The following is an 18773-nucleotide window of genomic DNA, read 5'->3' as shown; positions in this document are numbered from 1 at the left end:
ACACGACGCAAAGCGCTCCCGGCAGAAACACACGGTGCAAAGCGCTCCCGGCAGAAACACACGGTGCAAAGTGCTCCCGGCAGAAACACACGGTGCAAAGTGCTCCCGGCAGAAACACACGGTGCAAAGTGCTCCCGGCAGAAACACACGACGCAAAGCGCTCCCGGCAGAAACACACGGTGCAAAGTGCTCCCGGCAGAAACACACGGTGCAAAGTGCTCCCGGCAGAAACACACGGTGCAAAGCGCTCCCGGCAGAAACACACGACGCAAAGCGCTCCCGGCAGAAACACACGGTGCAAAGTGCTCCCGGCAGAAACACACGGTGCAAAGTGCTCCGGGCAGAAACACACGACGCAAAGTGCTCCCGGCAGAAACACACTGCAAAGTGCTCCCGGCAGAAACACACGACGCAAAGCGCTCCCGGCAGAAACACACGACGCAAAGTGCTCCCGGCAGAAACACACGACGCAAAGTGCTCCCGGCAGAAACACACGACGCAAAGCGCTCCCGGCAGAAACACACGGTGCAAAGTGCTCCCGGCAGAAACACACGGTGCAAAGTGCTCCCGGCAGAAACACACGGTGCAAAGCGCTCCCGGCAGAAACACACGGTGCAAAGCGCTCCCGGCAGAAACACACGGTGCAAAGTGCTCCCGGCAGAAACACACGACGCAAAGTGCTCCCGGCAGAAACACACGGTGCAAAGCGCTCCCGGCAGAAACACACGACGCAAAGCGCTCCCGGCAGAAACACACGGTGCAAAGCGCTCCCGGCAGAAACACACGGTGCAAAGTGCTCCCGGCAGAAACACACGGTGCAAAGTGCTCCCGGCAGAAACACACGGTGCAAAGTGCTCCCGGCAGAAACACACGGTGCAAAGCGCTCCCGGCAGAAACACACGGTGCAAAGTGCTCCCGGCAGAAACACTTTTTCCAGTAACCTTTAAGCTATGAAGCTACCGAATAACACATAAAAATATACAGCCTCTATTAAGTAGAAATAATGTACACCCTGTGTAGTTTCACTTACCGGAATCGGGAGGACAGTGCGGACAGTGATAATGGTGTGTTAGGCTGAGTCGTCGGAGGTTGGGGTGGTGGGAGGTAGAGGACACTGGGGTGTCATCTCATCGTTGTCTGTTTCCATCAGGGCAGGAAGGTCACCTTCTTCTATGTCTGCCTGCCTCAATAGCAAAGGTCGAGTTTCGTCCTCTGCTGTGGCTGATGTGGAAGGCTTGAAAAACGACAGTATGCTTGACTGCTTAGCCTCGCGCATTATTCTATCATACAGTTCTTTGTAAGCACTCAAACCATCCTGCAAACCTGCCCTAAACCTACGTACCCTTTCAAAATTAAAGTCATACTTTTCTGCAATCATTGCAGCGTTGTCAATCGCAGCGAAAATCTCACGCAATTGCTCCACGTTCAGTTCCTGGACATCTTCATTTTCGGGCCGTTCACTACTGCGTTCCGCTTCAATTGTTATCCTACCTCTTCATCAGCTCTTCATCTGTCAGTTCTTGGTCATGGGATGCTAAAACTTCTTCAACATCATCTTTGTCAACTTCCATAAACCCTTAGCCAAACTCACTATGTCCTTACTTCATTCACCACGATCGAAACGCTTTATTATGTCTAGTCTTACGCTAAGTGTAATATCTTTACGCGCTCTTTTAGGTTTTTCCGATACCTTAGAACTCACCTTGCTAGCGGATGCACAAAATAAATCGACATAAAGCACAGATGCTCACAGGCACGTGTTTAAGCAATGCTGGCTAGAATGCAGTTCCGAGGGAGGAGCTAGTCTGCTCGGCGCGCGCTGCCTTTTATCGTAACAGTGAAAACACCTTCTGTAAGCAAAAACAGGTAACTAATGTAGGTCTTTCGTAACAGCGAGTTGACGTAAAGCGAATGTTCGAAAAACGGGGGACACCTGTCCCTCTGGATTGCTGGTCTTCAAAGCCTCAGATCTATCCTTCAGCAGATTATGAGTCTCCTGGTTATCCACGGTTTTTGGTTTGGGTATGCCTGGTATGTTCTCGAAGGCACGTTCTCATTCACACAGGTTGTGATGAAGTCAGTGACAACTGTGGCATACTCATTCAGAATCAAAGATGAATCCCAGTAAATAGTCCAGTCCACCAACTCAAAGCAGTTCTTTAGGTGCTCCTTCACCTCCCTTGATTATACCTTCTTAGTCCTCACCATTGGTGCTAGGGTCTTTTGTCTCTGCCTATACACCAAGGGTAGACGTACAGCCAGATGATCGGACTTTACAAAATGTGGGCATCGATGGCACGGCAACACACACAAGATAGTCCTGACGAAGGGTCTCGGCCCGAAACGTCGACAGTGCTTCTCCTTATAGATGCTGCCTGGCCTGCTGTGTTCCACCAGCAATTTGTGTGTGTTGTTTGAATTTCCAGCATCTGCAGATTTCCTCGTATTTGATCAATGGCATGGTAAGCTTTTGATAGTGGCATACCAGTGGTCAAGTGTATCGGCTCCTCTAGTTCCACAGGTGATATGCTGGTGGTAGCTGTTTTGAAACTTCTTCAAGCTGGCCTGTTTGAAATCCCCCACAATGATAGGGAAGGCATCAGGGTGTGCTGTTTCGTGACTGCTGATCACTGTGCCCAGCTCCTGCAAGTGTCTGCTGATGTTCGCCAGAAGTAGAATGTACACCGCTACTAGGATGATGGTGGAAACCTCTCTCAGCAGATAAAATGGAGAACAGTTGATCACTAGATGTTCTAGGTTGAATGAGCGGGATTGAGACAGAACCACCACATATGCGCACCATGATGAGTTCACCATAAAGCATACTCTACCTCCTCTGCCTTTAAAATAGTTGTCTTGTCCTTTTGACAGATAGTGAAACCATCGAGTTGCAGGCTGTGTCCAAAATGGCAAGGGTGAACCATGTTTCCATGAAGCAAAGTGCACGTCCATCTGGTACTGCAACCTTGCTCTGAGGCCTTCAATTTTATTTTCCAGAGATTGTACATTCACTAGCAAGATAGTTGGGAATGGGGTCTAAGAGCTCTGCATTTCAAATGTATCTGCAGACTGGCTTGCCCTCTGTGCTTCCTTTTTCTTAAAGGGGAATTGCACTCACAACCTGAGTCTGCAGTCTTTGAGTATCAATAGATTAAATATTTTAAATTTCCTAAAACAATGTTGCTTACTGAAGTACCCATGGCTGTGACTGTGAATTCCAGCTGTAGTAGTCCTAAACAGGAAAATTTAATGATTCCCAGCAGAGCTGCATGCTAAGAGTTGCCACTTGTCAGCACCATTTTGTTACTTGTGAATTGTCCAGGTTTACATATTAATAGGCCACTAAACTTGTCACAGCTAGTTACACTCAATAATATCATATTTTTTTACTGAGTTAAGTATTGTATGTAATTAGTTTTGTTACAGCAAGTATATGGGACATTGGAAAAAAAGTTGAATTTCCCCATGGGGATGAATAAAGTATCTATCTATCTATCTATCAATTTTAACTCTTGCGTCATGTACACAAGTTAACTCTAAATGACCAAATATCCATCACTATAATTCCATTTCTTCTTTCTGAATTGTCTGTCACTAGTGCTGACCAATGTCAGTGTGATCTGTGAGCAAAATACAGCTGAAAGATTTTAGGAGGTAGGTTAGTGAGTGAGGCATAATCCAGCAAGACCTGGCATATGAGCTCAATGGACATGATAAAAATTCAGCAAGAACACAGAATTGTTTGAAATGAAGTTGCATATCAATGTGATGCCACTAGAGCATAGGTGTCAAACACAAGGCCCGCGGGCCATATCCGGCCCGCGAGATCATTTTAGATAGATCTATTATTTTAATTATTAATGGCCCGGCGATATGAAGCGCTGATAACACACAAACTACAGATCCCATAATGCAGCGCAACAGCTGCTGATAGGCTACCCGGGAACATTCCCGCGTCAAGCGTCTGTTGCTGTATACAACGCTATTCTGAAGTCAAAGCTAACCCCTAACAACGGCGAAGAGAAAAGTTGATTCTGAAAAAAGAGTCTTTCAAAACTGATGGGTTGCTGAGTATAGTTTGTGAGATAGCCACTGATTTAAGAACACTGTTGATTGAAAGAAGCAACCCATTTATTGCATACTCGCTTGCTGTGGATGAAAGTGCTGATATGACGGACACTGCACAGCTGGCTATCTTCATCTGAGGAGTGGACTCCAATTTGTGCGTTACAGAGGAAATATTGAACATTAAATCGATGCACGGGACAACGACAGGAAAATACATTTTTGAAAATGTATGTCAAAGTGTAACCGACATGAAATTGCCCTGGGACAAACTTATTGGACTTACAACAGATGGAGCACCGGCGATGTGCGGTGAAAAAAGTGGACTAGTGGGAAGGATGCGGGTAAAGATGCAGGAGGAGAACTGTACTGGTGAGTTAACAACATATCACTGCATCATACACCAAGAAACGCTATGTGGTAAAGTCCTAAAGATGGAACATGTAATGAGCACTGTAACACAAGCCGTAAACTTTATCCGAGCTAAAGGTTTAAATCACTGGCAATTTCAGTCTTTTATGCGGGAAATAGATTCAGAGTTTGCCGACATTCCTTATCATACAGAGGTGCGTTGGCTGAGTCGGGGAAAAGTTCTCAATAGAGTTTTTAAGCTCAACAAGGAAATCTGTCAGTTCATGGACAGTAAAGGAAAAGACTCCACAGTTTTGCGGGATGAAAAATGGAAATGTGAGTTGGCGTTTCTGGCTGACATAACAACACACCTCAGCGTCTTAAACCTTCAGCTCCAGCGACGTGACCGCATGATCACTGACATGTATGATGCAGTGACGGCATTTCAAGTGAATCTGCTCTTATGCGAGACACAAATGCACCAGTGCAACTTGCCTCATTTTCCCTGTTGCCAAGTAATGTTGAAACAGGTCGGCGCAATGATGTTCCCAAATGCGCACTTTGCTGATAAACTGAGCGCACTTCGCACTGAGTTCGCACGGCACTTTGGTGACTTTGAAGCACAAAAAATTAATTTTGAGATGCTTCGCAACCCATTTGCCGTCGACGTGGAAACTGCACCTGTACAGATTCAGATGGAGCTGATAGAGCTGCAGTGTAATGGGACACTAAAGGCAAAGTACGACACTGCAGGGCCCGTACAGTTTATTTGGTCCATTCCTGAAGCAATGTCTCAGCTCCGTCTACATGCGGCTCGAACCTTGTGCATGTTTGGTAGCAAATATCTGTGTGAGAAGCTTTTCTCAGTGATGAAGATTAACAGAACATCACACAGGAGTCGTCTCACTGATGAACACCTGCAGTCCATCCTGAGAATCTCCACAACAAAGAACCTTACACCAAACCTAAACGAACTTATTGCCAAGAAAAGATGCCAAACATCCAGCTCTGACAAAACGGCATAAGAGCAAAGAAAACTGAGTGTTTTGATTTGTTGTTGTTTTAACTTTTGCTGAAAAGCACAAATTTTATTTATATTTTCAGGGTTTTTTTGCAGCATGCTCATATTTCTAACTTGTATAATACTGACAGGAGATATTTTTATGGAGAGCAAAATATTTAAGTTATTTAAAGTTTTAGTTTATTTTTTCTGAAATAATATTCCTGTCTGTTTTTATTCATATTTATGTTCAAAAAATGTATAGTTTTAGTGTGTTCAATAAATGTTTATCCTGTTCGGCCCGCGACCTAAAGTGTGCTTTGAGTTTTGGCCCCATGTGCAATTGAGTTCGACACCTCTGCAGAGGGTCCTCAATCCAGACCTCCAAGGACACCTAGTGGCCAAACTCCAGTAGTACCATATTAGAACACAGACTATAAAACATAGGAGCAGAATTAGGCCATTCTGCCCATCGATTCTACTGCACCATATAATCATGGCCAATGTTTTTTCAAAGCCATTTTTCTGCCTTCTCCCTATAATCCTCAGTCCTTTTAACAACCAAGAACCTATCAAAATCTAGCTTAACAGAGACAAGAAATTCTGCAGAAGCTGTAAGTCTTGAGGAACCCACAAAAAAAGCTGGAGGAAGTCAGCAGGTTAATGGAAGGAAATGAACAGATGACACTTCGGCCCAAGACAATTTATCAGGCTGAAAGTCGATGTTGTTCAAACTCTGTCTTACAGACACCTAATAATGACTTGGCCTCCACTGTCCTCTGTGGCACTGAATTCCAAAGTTTCACTGCCCCTTGGCTGAAGAAATTCCTCTTCATCTCAGTTTTAATGGAACATCCTTTGATTCTGAGGCTGTGCCATCAGATCCTAGACTCTCCTGCTGATGGAAACATCCTCTCCACGTTCACTCTACGCAGGCCTTTCTTACATTTCAATGTGATTTCACCCCACCCACCCCCTGAATTCCATCAAGTACAAACCCAGAACCATCAACCACTCCTGCACTCTATCTACACAGAGCATCAGACAATTGTTCTCACATGTAGCTGGCTGCATGTCCATTTTGCTCAGTTAAGAAGTGAGTTAGATGGTCATGGGTTCAAGAGTTACTTTAGAATTTGCGGTACAAAATTCAGATAGATTTCAGCAATAAATAATCAATGAGTTGAGCTGCAGCTGAGGAGGGGGGAGGACCTGTTGATATTTCAGGTCAAAATCTTGCATCAGGACCAAGACAGGAGAGAGAAATAACCAGTATAAAGAGAAGGACAGTGGTGGGAAAGGAGCCAGAGTTGATAGGAGATTTCACTACAGAAAAAAAAGACTTGTATTTAATAAAGGACCTTTCAAAGCTTCAGAATGTCCATATAATTTATTTCTTTTAAGTGTGGATCCAATTTGTGCATGGTAAATTCCTAGAGTGATTAGATAAGATTTATTTTTCCAAAAAATGGCATTGAAGGATAAATACTGACCTCTGAAAATCTTGCACCAATATGTTAACCCTATCTTGCTCCACATGCATACTGCCCTGCTGAGCATTTGCAGCATTTATTATTTCTATTATAAACACTGGACGTCATGAGGGGATAGTCTCCAACCCTTCAAAATAACGCTAGAGGATTTTCATGTGCCAAACAGCAACAGGCATCAACTGAAAGGCAGAGGGAGTGCTACAAAACAGACACAATGTTAAATCAAGCTCTCAGCTCTCCTCTCAAATGGAGCAAAAGGAAGGGATCCTCCACCTATCACTGAGTGTATATGCAACACCACTAATAACAATACCCGTTCAAGTTGCTTTTGGGACTTGAACAGACACAAATATCCAGGTAGTATTTTAAAAAATGGTTAGAATTCAAAAATAATATTTCATTGGCAGTTAAATATTTTATAAATAAAGCTGAAGAAGAAAAATGCTTTAAGCATTTATATTACAGAGGGGGGAGTTTTGTTTAATAGATTGTCTTACAGATCTTTAGGATATTCTTAAATACTTTATGACCACTGAATTACCTGTGATTTGTTCTACAGAAGAGAAACACAATAGGTTAGTTGTATTCAGTAAGGTCCACTGCACAACACAAGATCATCAAGATTCTTCTCCTACATGCTCCATTACAATAGGAATGACACAAACCAACTCTCAAGTTAATATGAATAAGACTTATTATCACCTGTATGTAGTGTATGGGACATAAACCTCTCTTGCTGGAAACTCCAGGATCTCTTTAGTTGGGCGAACTCGTGGATCTGGGTATGGTTTGACGTGTAGCAGCTCGGGAGAGAGACAGTAGTGTGGACTTTCAGGAGCAGGGGATATATCAATCTTTAGTTGAGCTACAAACAGAGTAGAATTATTTCATATGAATGTGGGGGGGGGGAAAATCACAATTTTTTTCACATGCAAATTCTAAAAACAATGATTATACACTCAATGGTCATTTTATTCATCCGTACACCAGCTCATTAAATAGCTAATCAGCTCATCATGTGACAGCAACTCAATACATAAAAGCATGCAGACATGGTCAAGAGGTTCAGCTGTTTTTCAGACCAAACATCAGAATGGAGAATAAATATACTCCAAGTGACTTTGACTGTGGAATGATTGTTGGTGCCAGACGGACTGGTTTGAGTATCTCAGAAGTTGATCCTGACATTCCAACAAAAATTTCCAATCCAAGCCAAACATTTTAGAGGTTGAAGGAAAATGTCAAATATGTTATACTCTACTTTAGTTTCCTATGAGTGTATGGGGTGCCCAGGAAGGGGCAGCACCACTGGTGAAAGGACTTACGTCCATTCTGGAGCAGCTCACTCACCTTTGGTTCCCTCTGGACACTTAACTCTGACCTGTAGCTTTTTGCATGAGACAGTGGCCACACCCTGGTACATTGCTTCAACAGGCAGGCTAATTCTGGTGAGAGTAGATGGCAGGCCTTGTACCCTGGTGAAAGGGACATGCCTGTCCTAGCATGCAAAGTCAGTTCTGGCAGGCTGGGTAAATGAGATTAATAGTAAAATCCAGCAGCCAAGAAGGCGGTTCTGCAACAGTTCACGGAGAACAAAGGGTATGAAAAGGCACAGAAGTCATGGTCATCCACTGCAACCAAGTTAGACCCCAGTTGTGATGACTCATACCACTAAAGCCGGCTTCCAAGGTCGAGAGTGTGGAACTGCCCCAGTGCTATAGCTTTCTCACTTTAAAAACTCTCCTGCATAGGTTTCTACGTTTAGTTCACATCATCTGTACCAACTGCATATTTCCAGAAACAACAGACTATTTAACTATCAATCAATCTCCTATTGATTTCAAAAGGATTTGATGGACGGGACAAATAACTACTCACAGCCAATATGCTGGTAGACCATTTATTTACTCTCAGAATGCAATCTATTCAACCTTATGTTGCCACCTCTCCACTTCCAAAAACTGCAAGATTCATTCAGTAAGCAATGATATGTAAATTGCCCAGGAAAGGTTACATCTTGGAAATTTACCAGTGTGGTTTGTACATATAAGTATCTAAACACTATTTTAGCTTATTTCGCAAGGATGATATTTAGTGTTAGATATTTGTACCCACAGAGTTTGGATAGGTTGTACAGCAAATTCATTACTTCAAATGTAAACACAGTCAAACCGGTACTGGGCATAGCTATATAATAATACTAGGATCAGCAAAAGAGGAAAACAGCAAATGTGCATTTCTTCATTATAGAAAGCCAGAATAGTCACTTATTACACCTTCTGATGCTTCAGAGTTGGTAAGTTACCTGTCACTGGGCGCAGTCTCCTCAGAACAGAAGAGGGTCTCCTCATGTCTGCTAGAAACTTGTACAAGTCTTCGTCACTTAAACGGTCCCCTTCCTGATGAAACAAGGAGAGTGGTACATCAAACCCTGAGCTTGAGAATGCTTCATTGTTAGACAACGTTTGAAATGCATAACTATCTTGGAATCTAGCCACCGAACACAATAAGGAATATTTCTTTTGTGCGTTGCTTACTTTAACTTGATTAGTTACCTGTTTGAAGAAGTTTGTGACGGTCAGAGTAGCTGGCCGAAAGTTGGTATAGTTGCAGGCATCATCTCCAAGGCTCATCCTTTCAAATGTCCTCTTCTTCCGGTCTGTCCATGTACCCTTTCTCTCTAGAAACAATACAAGAGTAAAATGACCATGTCTTCTATGGCTCGCAACCAATTTGCTCCAATTATCAAATGTAAAATGATAACAATCATTTAAAATAACAATCATAATAAAATGATAACAAGCCTGTGTCAGTGCTTTAGTTAGAGCTCTCAAATGTCTTTACAAGTAGAGTTTATTTTTAGATACAACATTTTAGCGTCCGCTCTAATTCCCATTTTAATGAAGCAGTTCCTGCTTTTTTGAACTACCTTGCAGGAAGGTATGAGGAGGAATTTCTGTATCCGGAGGCTGGTGAAATCAGTGAAAATCATTGCCACATGCAACTGTGGAGGCCAAGTCATTGGGTATATTTAAAGTGGAGATCGATAGGCTCTTGATTATCAAAGGTGTCAAAAGTTATGGGGAAAAAGCAGAATAGGGTTGAGAGTGAAAATCAAATAATCGACCATAATTAAATGGCTTTGCAAACTTGACAGGCTGAATTCTTCTCTTATGTCTTATGATGGTCCCATATCACAACAACTTTGCTGCTTTGGATTTATGGATGGAAGAAGCTGTCACATCAATTCACAGAACCTACTGTAGAATATGAATACTAAACTGATGTAAGTCCATCTATCTTATTGGTCTGTACTGGAGAAGCAATAGTCACATTTCAACTAAATCATTCAGCCTCTGCTGACCAGAGAACATAACTCAAGCAAGTTTTTGGGAAACTAAGAGAAAATGGTAATCCCAGAAATAATTATTGTGTTCAAATTATTCCAGTGCCCTCGCCATCCCTCTCACTTTAATCTCCTTGAAATATTTTGAGATCTTTAGATTATTCCATTTCCAACCTCTTGCAATCTAATTTTATTTTTCTCTCTAGTAACAACCCTTCCTTAAGCAGTCCATTCTTGAAGGGTCTTGGCCCGAAACATCCACTGTACTTTTTTCCATAGATGCTGCCTGGCCTGTTGAGTTTCTCCAGCATTTTGTGTGTGTTGCTCGAAGCAATGAGATTCTTTTCTTGAACTATCCTGCTGGATTCATTTCTGTCTCCTTCTGACATCCCTTAATATTATTTCCTTACATTGCAAATCAGAATTTATTAAGTTCTAGACTGTTTATGAATTAAACCAGCACTATCTAAGTTAGATTTAGCCTAGATAGAATGAATGACGTAATGATCCAACAGTAATTCTCCCCAAGAGGAGTTGCAAACTTAGATTCGGACAAGACCCTAACACATTTTTCTGCTGCTTTGTGTCAAATCATTGAACCATCTTAGTTAATTAAAAAAAGTTGAAGGTGCAATATAAAATGCAAAATATAGCTAAAAAGTCTGTTTCTTCTGTAAGACATTGCTGATCTGATCATAAGACATAGGAACAGAACTAGACCATTCAGCTCATCGACTCAGCACTGCCAATCCATCATGCCTGACTATTCCTCTCAAACTCATTCTCCTGCCTTCTTACCATAACTTTTGACACCCTTACTAATCAAGAACTCATCAACATCTGCTTTAAATAGGCCCAATGACTTGGCTTCCACAGCTGTCTTTGGCAATGAATTCCATAGATTCAGTACCCTCTAGCTAAAGAACCTCCTCCTTATCTCTATTCTGAAGGGATGTCCTTCTATTCTGAGGCTGTGCCTTCTGGCCCTCACATCCACTCTATCTAGGTGTTTTAATATTTGATAGGTTCCAACAACATTCCCCCCTCCCACATTTTCTAAAATCCAGGGATGTAATAAGCATCAAAGTACACTTATTTGAGAGCAAGCATTCTCTCACCACTTTCTGAGTCAGAGGAGTCACGTTCCAGGCTCCCGGCACTGTTCACTATGTTCATGAGGTGGATAGCAGTCCATGCAAAGGGCATCCGAAACTTGCCCAATCTGTTGCAGAAGAGCTCTGCTTGATTCTTCAGTTTTTCTACCTTCTCCTTGTGCTGAGGACAGTAATGTAAACAAGGAAAACAACATTCATAAATCTTTTTCTCAATCTGCACAGTGACAGCGAGAGAAGGAAGATCAAGGGGAAAAGAAAGCCAGGGATGAAGAAATGAACTTGCATAAGTGACAGAGTGAGATAAGTGATTATTTCACATAGCAGCATATTCTTGGAAGTATCTCACTTACACATCTGTTACATGCACAACAATTTTCACAAAAAGGATTCAGATAAATGTCAGCAAATAAATAAAATGGCAGCAGTGTAGCAGTTAGCATAATCACTTTACACCTCCAGCAATCACTGAGCGGGCTTTAATTCCAGCAGCTGTCTGTATGGAATTTGTACGTTCTCCCTGTGAACGCATGGGTTTCCTCTGAGTGCTCCCATTTCCTCCCACATTTCAAGGACATATAATTAGAGCTTGGGTTTCTGAGTTCTGGGCATGCATGTTGGTGCTGGAAATGTGGTGATACTTGTGGACTGCCTCCAGCACAATCCTTGGTCATTTGAATTGACACAAATGATAAATTTCACTGTATGTTTCAAAGTACGTGCAACAAATAAAGCTTATCTTTATAATCTCTTTGACTGCTTATTCTGCTTCTAGGTAATAGCTATAGAAGAATATTGACCAGGACACTGAAAGAACTTCCTGCTCCCTGTGGATAATATCATAGAATCTTTAATATTCAGATAAACTGTTGGACCAGATTGGTGAGAAGTCAATGTCTAACAATGCACTCCCTTTCACTCTCTGCTTTCCACAGGAATTGCTCCCTTCATGATTCCTTTGTCCATTCGTCCCTCCTGGCACATATCCCTGCAAGTGACAGAATTCCTACTCCCTCACCTCCATTCAAGGCCCAAATAGTCCCAACCAGTGAGGCAACACTTCACCTGTGAATCTATTGTATCCAGTGCTCCCTAAGTGGCCTCCTTTACATGCTGAAACTGGGGTCTCCGCATTGTCTAAAGGGACTCTGTTCTAAATGGATTTCTTTGTGTTCTGAAGCTGTGTTCTCTGGTCCTAGACTAATAGAAACATCTTCTCCATGTCCACTCTGTCTAATAAGAGAGAGAGTAGACCCTCTCCAAAGCCACCACATCCTTTCTTAGGTAAGGGACCCCAAAACCATTCATTATACCCCAACTGTGGTTTGACCAGTGCCTTATAAAGCCTCTGCATTACATCCTTGCTTTTATATTCTAGTCTCTTTAAAATGAAAGTTTACTTTGCATTTGCCTTCCTTACTACCAACTCAACCTGCAAGTTAATCTTTAGGGAATTCCCCATTAGGACTTCTAAGTCCCTTTGCACCTCTGATTTCTGAATTTACTGTCCGTTTAGAAAATAATTCCCTCCTCACCTTAGTAGAATCAGATTCCTTCATAACCATGTAGGGTTCAGCGCATTCCCCAATGTCACCCTGCTGCAGAACTTTTTCAAGCTGTATTGGAAAGAAAGATTGTGCACTAAATGAAGATTGTTCTATGCTAAATACACTAAATTTAGCAATGACAATGAGCATGAATATTTGTTAATGATCAGTAATAACAAGTTCAAATCCAAATCCAAAAAGGGGTTAATAAATGATACTTCACAGGGAAATTTAGTTCTTACCTTAATTACCAGGAATATGTCAGTGGAAGGATAAGTGATAGAGAAGATGCTAGACCTGGCCAATGTTGAGATGGCAGCATGGGGATTATGAGGGCGGAGAAGGGCTTTCATTTGATCAGAATTCAAATCAAAGTAGAAGTTTTCTGAGATCTACAGTAAATGGCAGGAATAATAACATTAGTTTAATCAAAACAATTTGACAGCTGATATCTAAACCTAGAGCATACTTGGAACTGGAATTGGAGTTGGTTTATTATTGTCACATGTACCAAGCTACAGTGAAATGCTTATCTTCTACAGGTAGTACAAAGTGAAAAAATATCAATGCATAATCAAGTGCAACAGTTACAGAGAAAATGTAGTACATGTAGATAATAAGGAGGAGGATCGCAATGAGGTCAATTGCTAGGTTAAGAGTCCATCTTATTGTGCTACGGAAACATTCAAAAGATTTATAAGAGTGGGACAGAAACAATCCTTGAGCCTGGTGGTATCTAATTTTTATTTGGAGATTTTAAAATGTGTTTCCATATAACAATAGGAACAATTTTTGTTACTATTACAATTGGGATATGGGATGCAATGGTGTAAAATTCCTGATCTAAACTCAGATCTATGATGACAACTGCATCACATAATTCCTCTGGGAATCTGATGTTATGAATGTTACATATACAGTTTCCACATTTGGCTGGACATTGACATCTGCCAGGCTTGTTTATAGTAAGCTTTTGCAGCAGCATGATGCACAACTGGTTAGTCTCCAGTGTGACCAAGATTTTAAGTCAGAACTTCATGGGTTCAAGTCCCATCCCAGAAAATAGAGCTCAAAAATTGAAACTGACAATCAAAACTGAGAGAGACTGCTTTGCTGGAGGCACTGATAATAAACCAAGGGAGAGGCTGTCTGCATTCACAGGTGAAGTAAGCAATCCCACAATATTTTGAAAAGTGACTGATACAGCAATATTTAATCCTTCAACCAACATCTAAAAATAGATTAGTTGGTGATCATCCCATTGCTAGAGATGACAACTTGCAATGGCTGCTCAATCTCCTAACATAGCAATGGCAATGGGCTTAATTGACTGGAAAGCATAAGGCACATCCTTAGAATGTGAAGATCTCAAGTCTCTTTTTATTTTTACCCTGTTAAGCAGCACTCTGCACTGAAGGAGTAGAATAAATAAATCCAGTGTAAAGTGCCTAGTTGCTAATGGCAAAGCAGTAACGGCGGATATGAAGGGAATAGGTTTAGGTGGACAAAATGAGAAAGAATGATCAATATCCACTTGAAAAACCATTTGTTTGCCAACTAAAGAGGATTGGCGATATTGCACTGACAATTAGTGATAGTACAGTTCCCCTTCTTGCAAATACAAGCATCCTATCCAGATGCATCACACCTTCTTTCGGGAACAGTTCTACCCATGTCCGCAAAAAACTCCAGAGATTTGTGGACACATCTCAACACATGATAGAAACATGCCTCCCCACCATGGTCTATTACTACACTTCTTGCTGCCTCAATTAAGCAGCTAATATAATCAAAGGCTCTTCCCACCCTGGACATTCGCTCTTCTCCTCTCTCTAATCTAGCAGAAAATACAAAAGCCTGAAAGCAAGGACAGCTTCTATCCAGCTGTTATAAGACTATAGAAGTCCCTAGTGCGATATTAGAGACTCCTGGCCTCACATCATGGTCTTGCACCTTATTTTCTACCTACACTGCACTTTCTCTATAACCATAACATTTTATTCTACACTCTGATAGTACATGCACCCTTGTACTATATCAATACACTGTTGTAATAAAATTAATCTGTTTAGATGGCAGGCAAAACAAAGTTTTCACTGTCCTTCAGTACATAATAATAAACTTATTGAGCAAAGTTTATTTATATACTTATAGATCTTTGCCACTGCGGTTTTTCTCTCAATCCCATAAGCTTCCTCCAAGACCAGAATGACATTTATATTGATGCAAAAACGTAACTATATATACATGGAAGGATTTTATTTTCAGTCACCAACCTTTCTCTTTTCCTTCACGTCGTACAAAGCAAGAACTCCAAATATTGGCTCAATTTCGATTTCAAACCTTTGAAAAAAGAGCAGAAGACAGAAATGCACTTCGGTAGTAGAAATAAATGTGCAAACTATTTTCTAAACAGGGAGAAAATCCAGGAATCTGAGATGCAGAAGGACTTGGGAGTCCTTGTGCAGAACACCCTAAAGGTTAACTTGCAGGTTGAGTCAGTGGTGAAGAAGGCAAATGCCATGTTAGCATTCATTTCAAGAGGTCTAGAATACAAGAGCAAGGATGTGATGCTGACGCTTTATAAGGCACTGGTGAGGCCTCACTTTGAGCCCCTTATCTTAGAAAAGATGTGCTGGCATTGGAGAGGGTCCAGAGAAGGTTCACAAGGATGACTCCAGGAATGAAAGGGTTATCATACGAGAAATGTTTGATGGCTCTGGGTCTGTACTCGCTGGAATTCAGAGGGATGAGGGAGGATCTCATTGAAACCTTTCGAATTTTGAAAGGCCTAGGCAGAGTAGATGTGGAAAAGCTGTTTCCCATGGTGAGAGAGTCTAGGACAAGAGGGCACAGCCCACAGCCTCAGGATAGAGGGGTGACCTTTCAAAACCGAGATGCGGAGAAATTTCTTTAGCCAAAGGGTGGTGAACTTGTGGAACTTGTTGCCACGTGCAGCTGTGGAGGCTAGGTTGTTGGGTGTATTAAAAGCAAAGATTGATAGGCTCTTGATTGGACATGGCATCAAATGTTACGGGTAGAACGCTGGGAACTGGGGTTGAGGAAGAGATTAAAAAAAAGATCAGCCATGGTGGAGCATGGTGGAGCAGACTCAATGGGCCAGATGGCCTAGTTCTGCTCCTATGTCTTATGGTCTTAAATCAGAGGAAGGAATAAGATCTTTTCTTACAGCATACAGATCTATCGTGGTATTTTAGAATACCGGTTATCTGAGAAAGCAAGTGAGAGCGTACAGCAAATGAGTAAGAGCCAGATGAAACATCAACAAACCAACAATACATTGAAGACAATGTACCATGTTGTGACTCCATTGTATAACATGTTGTTATCCTGAACAAAAGACAAAACATTCTTCACCGCTTACAGTTAAGTATGCTAACTGGATTCTTACAAAACTTACAAACCATGCAATTCTGATTGCAGACTGCAATCTATTCAATCTCAACTCAAAAAGAATCTGATTCCTGCCCTTCCATAACTACCCGCCAAATCCACTGCTTCTCACTGACCCAGGTAAAGAGGGCTTTGAGCAATCTCATTCTGAGTTTTGGAGTGTTCGAAATTCAACGTTGGCTAATATTTGCTAGCAATCCCATCCCAAATGGAAAAGAGAATTATCACTGGCTGTTCTTCTGAGAATAGGTATTAGCCATAACCTTAAAATAGATAGAAACATTAACATTCACCTCAGCTAATCTACAACTTTCCAGAGAGTAGCACATAAAATGCTGGAGGAACTCAGCTGGCCAGGCTTCTTCCGTAGCTGGCCGGCTGAGTTTCTCCAGCATTGTGTGTGTGTTGTTCGGATTTCCAGCATCTGCAGATTTTTTTTCTGTTTGTGCTTTCCAGAGAAATTGACTATAGGCACCAAAAATTGAAACCCATTTATCTTTAAATCCTTCAACCCAGTAAGCTCTGCAGTGACCAAGGGAAACAAAGAGCTTTACTGGAAACTGTGCAAGAGAATGGCAATACTAAAAGGAAGAACAAGTAATAGTAGGAATGCTTGACCAATGCAGGGGAAAGGGAGGGTAATTATTCATACACTCCAAAGTAGCTTATATGAGTTAAAAAAACAACTTATCAGGACTGCAAATCATTTACAATCCAGCAGCTTCAGCAAGTAGGTGCATGCATGTTGGACAAGGATGTGACTGGGTTCAGCCACAACTATTCACACTCAAAGTTCAAAGTAAATTTATTATCAAAGCAGGTATATGTCACTATATACTACCCTGAGATTCATTTTCAGGCATTCCAGTAAGATGGTAGTGTGCTTGGACGCAGTGGCCATTCCGACTCCAATGGAAGGTGTACTTGTTCATCTTATACATCTTATTTTACGAATGCAAGTCACTACTGCATACTAAGAACTTCAAGTATTGCAGGACTAGCCCATCAGCAAGTAACTCAATGGCACTGGAGTTGGACTTGCATACCATTGTTGTGTTGTCACTTGGACCTGTCATCTACTGGTGGGTGGTGTGCAGTGCAAGTGATTATCTTGGACATGTTTATTGTGATCACAAGACTCTATTGGGTATTGGTAACATAGAATACTTCAAGTCTGGTTCACTGGTTTATTAGAAAGACCAACAACGGGGGAGCTGCTTTGCCTCTGTTGTGGCGAGGACTAGGTCCAGGGCGCAGAGTAGCCTGTTGCAGCAGACCAGGGGAGGGGTGTGTCAGAGCCTCTGTGGGGCATGCTGGAATCCATATCTGGGTTGGGGGCTGGCCCTCCGTCGTTGCTGCCCCCGTGTTTGCTCGGTGGAAGAACAAGATGGACCAGCACAACTTACAGTTAATCCTACAGTCACGCCACTCAGGGATCTGTGTTATATTATTTTTTCTTTGTGACTGTTATGTTCTAGCTGATGTGGTTTGTTATCTTATTTCTAATTACTAAATCTCACTGCTTACTTGCAGGTTCACAGCTGTTGTTGATTACTTAGTATTGTATTTTTAAGCAGTCAGCAGGTCGGCTATTTCATATTGTTTGTACATTTCATTTAGACACTAGTAATTAGAAGCACTTTGTTAGGTCGAAGGAATTTCAATCAATATTTGAATTTACTTTTCATGAAAACACCGAAAAGTACTGTCTTTTTACATGAGCTCCTTGCATACTGTAACACATTGGTGAATAATAAAACCTTCAAACTGCAACTATGCTAGGACTGGAGTTTATCTATCTGCCTAGCTTAGGAAATCGGGGACCTCTCAAGTGAGGGCACACTAGTGACTGTATGCTTTTCCGAAATCGTAACATTTGTGCTCTGTGCTGTGAGCAATGTGTTTTGCACCTTGATCACTGTTTTGTTTGGCTATAATCACAAACGGTTGAATGATAATTAAACAAGAACAAAGAAATACGATATAATCAGTGAAAAACTACAGAAAAAGACTGACAAGCAACCAAGGTGCAAAAGAAAACAAACTGTGCAAATACAATTAAAAAAAGATTTGGTTGGTTGGTTGGTTGAATATCTATCTATCTAGATAGATCTAGACTGAGAACCTGAGTTGCAGAGTCCTTGAAAGTGAGTCCTTACATTGTGGAATCAGTTCAGTTGATGTGAGTAAAGTTATCCCCTCTGGTTCAGGAGCCTGATGGTTGAGGGGAAATAACTGTTCCTGAACCTGATGATATGGGACTTCAGGCTCCTGTAACAGCAGAAGAAAGACAGCTTGCCATGGATAGTGGCAATGCTCTTAACAAACAGCCTGCAGATACCCATGGCCGAGTTCACAGAGGAATTGCTCATACATGTTTATTCGTAACATAAAGCAGAAGCTTTAGATGAACAAAGCAAAGAGTTAAAACATGAAGCATGCAGC

General features: G+C 41.7%; 1 protein-coding gene across 7 annotated transcripts in view; it reads right to left on the bottom strand.

Moving 5' to 3' along the window:
* dock6 (dedicator of cytokinesis 6) overlaps positions 1–18773 on the bottom strand; it is a 209529-nt gene that overhangs the window by 131266 nt on the left and 59490 nt on the right. For all 7 annotated transcript variants that reach the window (XR_012101800.1, XM_073069028.1, XM_073069029.1 and 4 more), the window contains exons 8-14: positions 15191–15257; positions 13157–13306; positions 12903–12983; positions 11374–11530; positions 9465–9589; positions 9215–9308; positions 7612–7774 (exon numbers count right to left, since the gene is read on the bottom strand). Coding sequence is in view for 6 of the 7 variants with exons in the window: in XM_073069028.1 (XP_072925129.1) it covers positions 7612–7774; positions 9215–9308; positions 9465–9589; positions 11374–11530; positions 12903–12983; positions 13157–13306; positions 15191–15257 (837 nt within the window). In the remaining variant the exon portion in view is untranslated. The remainder of the gene's footprint in view (positions 1–7611; positions 7775–9214; positions 9309–9464; positions 9590–11373; positions 11531–12902; positions 12984–13156; positions 13307–15190; positions 15258–18773) is intronic.

This window comes from Hemitrygon akajei, chromosome 16, assembly GCF_048418815.1.
Source record: "Hemitrygon akajei chromosome 16, sHemAka1.3, whole genome shotgun sequence".
Classification (NCBI taxonomy): domain Eukaryota; kingdom Metazoa; phylum Chordata; class Chondrichthyes; order Myliobatiformes; family Dasyatidae; genus Hemitrygon; species Hemitrygon akajei.
Note: the sequence above shows the minus strand (reverse complement) of the source record. Positions and strands in the feature narration are given on the sequence as shown.